This window comes from Raphanus sativus, unplaced genomic scaffold, assembly GCF_000801105.2.
Source record: "Raphanus sativus cultivar WK10039 unplaced genomic scaffold, ASM80110v3 Scaffold1207, whole genome shotgun sequence".
Lineage (NCBI taxonomy): Eukaryota > Viridiplantae > Streptophyta > Magnoliopsida > Brassicales > Brassicaceae > Raphanus > Raphanus sativus.
In genome coordinates, this window is record NW_026616520.1 from 918 (window position 1) to 10,455 (window position 9,538).

Genomic DNA, 9,538 nt, shown 5'->3' on the forward strand with positions numbered 1-9,538 from the left:
TCATGTTTATCTTTTGTCATTATCCATTCTTATATTAAAGATAATTAGTGGATACCTAGATAATTAAAAAGAAGATGAAATATGAAACTATGAGAGAAAAAGCAAGAGACCCACAGTTTCTGTAACAAAAAATTATGATGATTAACCTTTCAAACATCAAAGATTATTTTAATACTAGGCCTATTAATATAGTAGTCTTATGTTGTTTAGAACTCCATTTAAGATAGTAGAGCAATAGGAGTGCACTAAAGAGGGCCAGTTTGAATTTATCTCAATTAGAACAACGATGTGTATACTACAATGGGTCCAAGGAGTTTGCCCTGTTTGGGCACACAAAATCATCGCTCGGACAATTCCACGCAAACTCTCAATGTGAAACTCATTCACTTAATCTCCACCTAATTTACTTATCGTATTCGTACGTCCTATGTATACATATATAATCACACGACCGCGACGGCGGCTGGACGGCCCATTCCGGCGGATAAATCACCAAAAATACCATAATTCAACATAGAAACCTATGCTTGATCGCCATCACACTCTTATCCTCCTCCTCCTTCTGCGTCTCAGTCTCTGGAGTCAGGTTCACGGATTTTCTTTCGGAAGTGCCGTGCCATTTGGCTTGCATGTACTTGTGTTTTCTCCAAGGACCCATGTGCATTTTCTTGTCTTTCATACACTTTTTAGCCGCCGTGCACAATATTTTAATCAGCGATTTTAGCCTCTCTGTTTTCCCGACGTACACTTCAGGTAATATTCCAACGAGTCGCTTGTACTCCTCACTACCTCTCGCCATCTCAAACTCCGCCCTAAAAGATAGCTCAATCACCACACGGATCTCGCTTTTCTTTGATCCAGATTTGTCCACGATTTCCAAATATTCATGCTCACCTAATATTTTCAATAAATAAATATCATGGTCAGTCCAACTATTATTACAATTAATGACAACTTGATGCAATAAGCAAGTATCTAGACAATTCCATTGACTTGGTGATAAAGAGGGTTGAACGTTTCAAAACAAGTCCATATCAAACTTAAACTTTTGAAAATCTCGTAAATTTTTTTAAAAACAAATCTTTTTATTTATTAGGAAACTACTAAAACTAAAATATTGAAAATTTGGAAAACTGAGTAAAATGGGGTTATTAATTATACCTGCAGGAATCTCGTGATTGCTTCTCCACTTGGATTTGCAAATGACGCAATCATAGCCGGCATCTCGGAGACGGCTAGCTACTTCACCGCGCAAACAGCTACGGCAACCGCCGATCATCGGTCTCCGGCAAACACATTGCAAACCCTTTGATCTCACTTCTTTCAACGCTTCTTTTGTTGCTTGTCGAATCTTTGTCTCAACTGAACTTGTCCTATACAGTGTCGCCTACACATTGACAGATAGCCCCAAAACCAAATTAAGTATACCCCACGAAAAAAACTTGGATCTTTTATTATAATCAAAGAAGAGACAATTATAGTTTATCAACTAATATATAAAAAAATTACCTGGAGAAGTTGTTTTTGTTCCTGCCAAAACGTTTTGCTCTCTTCGGAATTGCAACCGGCGGCATCGTTGTCAGCATCGGATTCTTCGCCGCCGGCGAAGCTACCGGAATCATGGTAATCCTCCGGTGAATGGTTTCCTTCGTCGAGAAAACCAAATAAAACATCGTCGGAGCTAGCCATTCCGTCAAGAAACTTCATGATGTCATCGGAGTTTTGCCGATCCATTGCTTTCAAGAAGAGAGAGATGAAAATGTCTTTTTTCTTTCTTTTAATTCTTCTTTTGTTGTTTTGGGTTGAAGAAAAATAGGATTAAACTAGAAGGATATATATAGGTCAGAAAGTGAGGCCTCTGTGGGACCTGGATAAATAGTAGGACCCACCTGAAGAGTGGGAGAAACAGATGCAAGGCGCCGCGAACAAGTGCATCGAATGATCTGTTGAGTTTGGACCAAAGTGACGTGTCAGAATCTTATTAGGAGCTGAGTCAGATGTGATTGCTAAAGACAGCTAGTTTCTGTGTCAGCATGGTCCCAACCACGAGAACTCCCCATTATAGATTCGGATATACTCGATCCCTATAACATTACTAGAACGTTTCAATTATTATTATAAAAATATTATCTTTTGCTAAATTAAACTGTTTTTTTTTAACCAGAGACGAAACTTCGTACTAAATTCATTCTTGCCACTTGCTAATTATCAATATACTATTTTCTTAAACTTAATTGAAAACAGATAAAGCGTATCGAGTTAGATCATAAGTTTATAGATAATTTATCATTGTATATCTTTTTGTCTAATTCATGAGCAACTAACACGTTTTAGAAGCTACTACACAATTATGAATTATCTATCCAAAATTTTCGTTAACACTTAATATTGGTATATGTATTGAGAAAATTACGTTAACATTGTTTATATAGTGAATACACGTGTCTGTACAAAAAGGAATTTTGTTACTTGATAAAAGTTATTTTGTAAAATTCATTCTTACCACTTGCTAATTATCAATATACTATTTTCTTAAAATTAATTGAAAACAGATAAAGCGTGTCGAGTTAGATCATAAGTTTATAGATAATTTATCATTGTATATCTCTTTGCCTAATTCATTAGCAACTAACACGTTTTAGAAGCTACTACACAATTATGAATTATCTATCCAAAATTTTCGTTAACACTTAATATTGGTACATGTATTGAGAAAATTATGTTAACATTTTTTATATAGTGAATACACGTATCTGTACAAGAAAGGAATTTTGTTACTTGATAAAAGTTATTTTGTACGATTGGCTTGAGAATGGATTTATATTGCAATGCGATTTAGAAAGCACAACTATTAAGAGTTAGGGGATGGTAGAAGCTTTCTCTTCTCTCTAAAAAAGAGAGAGACTCGCGGTGGTTTCCGTTCCTCTTCCTACTCGTCGCTTTTTAGCGGCGATTCTGTTTCCAGCGCCGTGCCTTTTTCGTGGTGGACGTCCGGCTTTGATTCCGGCGTTGCATCGCTTCGATAAGGGTTGACGGGCGGCTTTGATTTCTTATATCGCTTGGTCTCTGTACGGCGACGGTCCGGTGACAATCCGACGATCTGTTTGTTGTATCGGTCGGTGGTTTGCGGTTTTGCTTCAAGGAGAGATATCGATAGTTTGATGGTTACTCTCCGTTGAAGAAAGCAAAGGGATGGAATCGTCTGGTCTTCGTTTCGGCGACGTAATTCCTGTTGGATGAGATCTCGACAGGCGATGAAGCTCTCCATTAATAGTGCTACGGCGATGAGGACGGCGGTGATAGTGTCGGGATGTAATCCTGTGTGGATTTGGGGAACCGGATGAGATCTTAGGTAGGCTCATAGATTCTTTTCGTGGTTCGACTCTCCGATGGTGGAGATTTGGGATGCTCCGCTTGTCTCTGGGGTGGAACTGTTTCGTTTCCGGTGAAATTTCTTGGAACGGTGAGCTCTTCGGCTTGGTGACACGTATTATTTCTCGCTGTTGAGGATTTAACACGTGGTGATTCGTGTTCGCTTTAGATCCATGGTTTGTCGGATGTTAATGTTTGGATCCGGATTTTCTTTTGTTTGGACCCTTTTCGGTTGGGCTTTTAGGCTTTGGTTGTTTGTACTTCGTTTTTGGACTACGGTCCTTTAATAAAATACTTTTAGATGGAAAAAAAAAGAAAGCGCAACTATTAATTATTGGAAAAGCACTCGCTAGAATCGTCCTGATCATGATAAAGGGACCCACGTGCCAAAAATCAGACAGGGACAAAGACATCTACGTGGAAGATAGCCATACACGTGTCTTTTTGTCCTAGACGAGCTTATCCCGGCTACCTACATGGGGTGGGGATACTTCTTTCCTTATCATGTCACCAAAATAAAATAATTAGAGAAATTAGCTGAAGATTAGAACTTATATTAGGAAATATGCCAGTTATAAGAAAATTAGGAACATAAAATTTTCTTTGACAAATTAACTGTAACGAAATTTTTAGCATGATGTATTCACATTACAAAATTAAATTTGTTTACCAATTTATGCAAATATTGGAGTATAATCTATAATGTATATGCTTACCATAACTACAGAAACAAAACGATATTTTGATGAAATAAAGTGCACCTGCATTACAGGAACCTTTTTCGCATTTACTACAATCATTTAATTGACTAAAAGATACGTTTGGATATGTGGAATGTGCTTAACTAATAGAATCAAATTTCGGATACTTAGTAGATGTACGTTAAGCACACTAGTTATTCTTACAAAAGAATGGTATATACTTAAGTTTGGGAAGAATGATTGGTAAATGCGATAATGGAGTTAAAATTGCATTCTCTATATTCATATGTCTACCAAACCATAGATACAGGTTACTATGATATAACTTTGTAGTTCGAAACTGGTATTATCTCTCGACACCTCACATGACAATGTTGAACAGCTCATATTATGAGAGAGGTAAAATAAAATTGAAAAGGAAAATTATTGGCTTAAGTAGAATATTAGGAACATATAATATTTTCTTGTTCCAGTCTGATTCTTTTAAATTGTTCTTCGACAAAATTAACAATTATCTGATTTATAGCACGATGTATTCGCATTACAAAGTTAAAGTTCTTTGAATTTCCAAGTTATGCAAATTTTGTAGTGTATATGGTTACTGTATCTACAGAAAGAAAACGATATTTTGGTCTAAGTAAAGTGCATCTGCATTACCTGAACCTTTTTCGCATCTATTACAATCAAATAATTTACTACAAAGATACTTTGGATATGTCGAATATGCTTATAGAATCGATTTTCAGATAACGTAGTAAAAGTACGTTAAACAGATTAGTTACTTCTACAAAACAAATAGTATATGATCTAGGTCTCTGTAGTGAACCTTTCCGTTATTAATGATTATGGTTGTTGCTCAAAGAAAAGAATGCTCAAGTTTGGCAAAATGTGATGATGGAGTTATAGCGCATTCTCTCTAAACGCATTTTGATGTCTAACAAACAATAGATGCAGTTTAATATATCACTTCGTAGTTTTAAACAGCTGTTTTGTTTCAATGGCTCACATGAAAATGTTGAACATGTCATTATCATAAGCGAGGTAAACCAAAAAGTAAAAACTATTGGATTTAGTAGAATATTCCGCATTTTTATCAGAATTTTAGGAGGCTGGGAATATTCTTGGATAAGGTGCTTTCACAAAAAATAAAAATCTTAATAAGAGTAATTGGTGGCAGCATGTGGACCAGCTCATTGAGCTGAGGTAAACACCAAACAGTTAGAACATTTGTTGTTGTTAGTACACTGACACAAAGTAAAGTGTGAAATGTTGGATACATAAAGCAATCATGCATTTTGTCGTTGTTTTGTAAAACTTCCTGAATAGTTCCAATTTTCTTACTATTTGTATTTAGGCAAATATAGTGGACATATGAATAAAAAAACCTTGATACAGTTAACCAGGCTAATATACAACATGACTCGTCTTGCATAAATTAGTATATCCAGGGCTGGACGTATGTTGTTTGCAGTGGCGGAGCCACCTTGAAGAGAGGGGGTCATATGACCCGTATGAAATTTATAAAATTTAGTTTTTAGGCTTTTGTATAATGTAATTGTTGTGGTGTAGTGGTTCAAACCCTTCTTTTTGACCCCTGTGTCACGAGTTCAAAACACGTACATGACCCTTTTGGCTATAATAAACCTAATTGTGACCCCTATAAAATCTAGACCTAGCTCCGCCACTGGTTGTTTGTATCGGGTCTCGTGCCCCAACTAAATTTTATCTGTTCAGAATTTTGATTTTCTTTATGTAATTAGCTTAAACCCTATGAAAATGCTCTCTACTAACTTGACATTTATAATTGTGCCTCCAATTAGAAGTAAAAGTATGTCTAGATCCGCCGCTGACTATAACCGGGCGCAAACTGTATGCTATATATTAATATGAGAGTTAAATAGTGTGTGTTGGACTTAATAGAATAAATGCTGTTAAAAGCTGTCACATGTGCTACCTCTGTATAATTTTGTGTTATCGTATGTGATCCGTGTCAGATAAAAAAGGATATGAAATGATCTTTTTGTATCAATTACAAGTTAAATTAGTTGATATTGGACTCGTTGAATAAACAATCTGATACTTGACGTTCATTTCTTCCACATGTGATGAGTCGATACGAAGGCTATGGAGACTACAAAAGGCTAATCGATATTTTTTTCTACATTGAAAGATCCAATTAAACATTCGGATTACCATAATAAAGTATATTTGTAGATTAGACCTGTACAACATATATACTCGTCATTGTTTTGTCACCAATCACCATAATCAATTTATATTCACTATTCGTATTGCTTGATGGATAGACCCTGGCTAGGAGTGAATCCCAAGAGAAAAGAGAGCAAGGTTAATGGAAATGTCACTTTATAATTTTTTTTAACATCTGTAGTTGAATTGAATATATTATAAACGTTCTTTTGAAAAGGATCGTTTCCGACCTCGATGCATCGACTATAAACGTTGTCTTTTGAAAAGGATCGTTTCCGACCTCGATGCATTGTCGATGCATTTCTAGAAATTAATAAATTTATTCAATTTCAAACTAAACGGATTTAAAATATGTCACAAATCGATAAGATAATAAAATAGTAATATTAATCAGAAAATCATATGTAAACATATGGCTACACTAAAAATATAAATAATAATATATATGTTTACATATTTTATATAAATATGAATCAACCATTATATTGTTTTTAATATTTATAATAAAATTATTTAATATTTAATATATTTTATACGATTTAGTGAAATTGTATCTAAAACTATATTTAAATTCTATAAAACATATTTTCTATACACTGAATAATGCAATAAAACCAACGTAAATGTCAAAATTTAAAAAAAATTAATGAATATAATCAAAAATCAAATATTTTTTATTTTAGGTAAAAAATATTTTTTGTGCAACATTATTAATTTATAAAGTTTTTATCGGTTTTACTATCTTACAATTCTTATTGTAAAGAAAACGTCACCTGAACCTGGCAACTCATGTTCACCAATCTAACATGCAATCGATAAGAAGGAAAATAAAACAGGAAATATCCAATAGCAATCCTAACTATCGAATGGGGAAGAAGGAAGAAGAAGACTAATGTAAGATTAACTAATTAAAATTTCATCAATTATGCATAGTAATCGTTGTAAAAAAAATGCATAGTAATCACAACTATTGAATAAATGACTACTTCTTGAGGCTATGTACTAAATGAAAGCTGTTTATATATTTAGCAAAGACTTTAATTCGGTTTTGTTTTTAGTAGAGAGGTTAGTTATGCGCTTAATTTTTCAACAATGCTAAAACATTTCTAAACTGTTCTCTTTTTTTGGTCAGCTGTTTGAATACTGTCCATGATATCAAATCTGAGACTAGCTCACATGGTCGCACCTATCTGCTAACCATCATTAAGCACTTACCCAAGCTCATATTTAATTAGGCCTGAGTATAAAATCTGGAACCCGAAATCCGAACCGAATCCGAACCGAAAAACCCGATCCGTTATCCGATCCGAAATGTAAAAGTACCCGAACGGATCTTGTAGGGTGATATAAAAAATATCCGAAACCGAAGTGTTATTAACCGAACCCGAACATGTAACCTAAAAAACCCGAAACTAATAGTTAATATAAATATTTTAAAATATATATATATATAAGTATTTTAGTTATTAAATTTAATATTCGTAAATAATATGATATATAATAATAAATATTAACGATATTAAAAATGTTTTAAGTACGCAATTATTTATAAATAAGTAATTTATAATTTGTTCATTGCAATAACAAGTTTACTCTCTATAATATAATGAATATTGTTTACAAATAATGTTTGTTTTCATATTTGATTTAACGTTTTATTGTTAATTTAGCAATTTTATGTGTAATAGATTAATTTTTATTAATTTAGTTGTATTTCTTTAAGTTTTTGTTTTTTTTATTTTGGTTATATCCGAACCGAACCGGTATAACCCGAACCCGAATGATATATGGTTACTTTATGGGTTTTAGGACGCAATATAATTTTTAACCGAATCCGAAGTGTTATTATCTGAACCCGACCCGTACTAATAAAATTTTACTATGTGATCTAGGAGCGTAAACTCGAAAACCCAAAAATCCGAAAAACCAGATCCGGACACCAACGGGTACCCGAACGTCCGGACCAATATTTAATCATCGGTTTTTCTAGAAAAAAAGGGGAAAAAATACTTTTGATATCACTGATCGTGCGTTACAAAAGTGTACTCCCTCCGTTTTTTAAAGAATGTCGTTGTGACATTTTTCACACAGATTAAGAAAGTTGTTGAAATATATGTAAGTTGTAATTACCTCTTTGACCAATAGTATTTTAGATAAATAAAATTATTTATAAAATCAATGTAGTTTGCAATTAATTTTCAGCTGAAAGTTAGTATAATTTATATTGGAATTGTAAAGTGACACTCTTTGTGTAACAAGAAAATGAGTTTAGAGTGACATTTATTATGAAACAAAAGTAATAAAAAATAACATTGGAAACATAAATTTAGAACTCGTCAAGTTACTTGGGAGTACTTACAATAATGGATGAGGTAGCAGAACATTAAATTGGATTAACTTTATGTCACCTGCTTCGTTTCTTCCCTGTACGACGACGACTTCATGGTAAAAAAATAGCAATTCGGATATATAGGTCGTGGTCTTAAATCCCACCAACCCAACATTATATCAAACTAAATCAAGTACCTACGTGATAAATCTTTTCAACAAACCTTAATTTAAAGGTGCTTAGTAATGGACAGAGACTGATTATGGCTTTGGAGATAATGATAACATAATATGATTCTTTTATTAATTAACTATAAGCAGACAAAAACTTTCCCTTCAACTTTCTTTGGTCCTTTTAATGAAAAATGCTTTTCAACCTTCAATTAGTGTGTTAGCCAGTTATTCTTTAGAAAAATAACATTACCCTGAATCCAATTTGTCTATAGTAAAGTGACACTTTTAACGTAAGTTAGTAAGTTAAGTTAGAATATCTATAAACAAGATTATCATTTCAGGATTAATCTAATTTTCATTTAAACATTAGGTCTGAATGTAATACATAATGTATACACGTATATCCTAATATCTATCATGTATAAACTAACTGCACCCAAAAAATTAAAATTTGTTTTGTAAATCTAAAGTTAGAATAAAATAAAAAGGATCGTAAATACATTTAGATTATTTTTTTGATAACCTCAGCCAACTTTTAAGTACTAGGAGGACTGAATGATCGGCCCATAGATCGTATAATATTGTTTTGAAAAAGCATACCATACTTTATAGCAGTAGCTGCACCATTCCCACTTATTTCGAAGATTCCGATAGCCCAAAAGGGTGAGAAGTTAAAAGAATATGTGCACCAGCCGGGAATCGAACCCGGGTCTGTACCGTGGCAGGGTACTATTCTACCACTAGACCACTGGTGC

At 33.6% G+C, this 9,538-nt stretch overlaps 1 protein-coding gene and 1 non-coding gene across 2 annotated transcripts; both read right to left on the bottom strand.

Annotated features, from left to right (window-relative positions):
* Positions 1 to 241: 241 nt before the first annotated feature.
* LOC130503887 (uncharacterized) lies at positions 242 to 1,815 on the bottom strand. Its single transcript, XM_056998452.1, has 3 exons — positions 1,510 to 1,815; positions 1,162 to 1,387; positions 242 to 894 (listed from the first exon to the last, which is right to left on the bottom strand). The coding sequence occupies exons 1-3, from the start codon at positions 1,732 to 1,734 to the stop codon at positions 509 to 511; spliced, it is 837 nt and encodes a 278-aa protein (XP_056854432.1). The 5' UTR covers positions 1,735 to 1,815; the 3' UTR covers positions 242 to 508.
* Positions 1,816 to 9,467: 7,652 nt separating this feature from the next.
* On the bottom strand, positions 9,468 to 9,538 carry TRNAG-GCC (transfer RNA glycine (anticodon GCC)). The gene has a single exon. It is a non-coding gene; the product is annotated as a tRNA-Gly (tRNA).

What these genes read in the sequence shown, in the direction of transcription:
- LOC130503887 (XM_056998452.1), bottom strand. Translation starts at nt 1,734, where the DNA reads ATGGATCGGCAAAACTCCGATGACATCATGAAGTTTCTTGACGGAATG. An exon ending in AACAAAAACAACTTCTCCAG is followed by an intron (nt 1,388 to 1,509) that starts GTAATTTTTTTA and finishes GTCAATGTGTAG; the next exon opens with GCGACACTGTATAGGACAAG. An exon ending in CAATCACGAGATTCCTGCAG is followed by an intron (nt 895 to 1,161) that starts GTATAATTAATA and finishes TGAAAATATTAG; the next exon opens with GTGAGCATGAATATTTGGAA.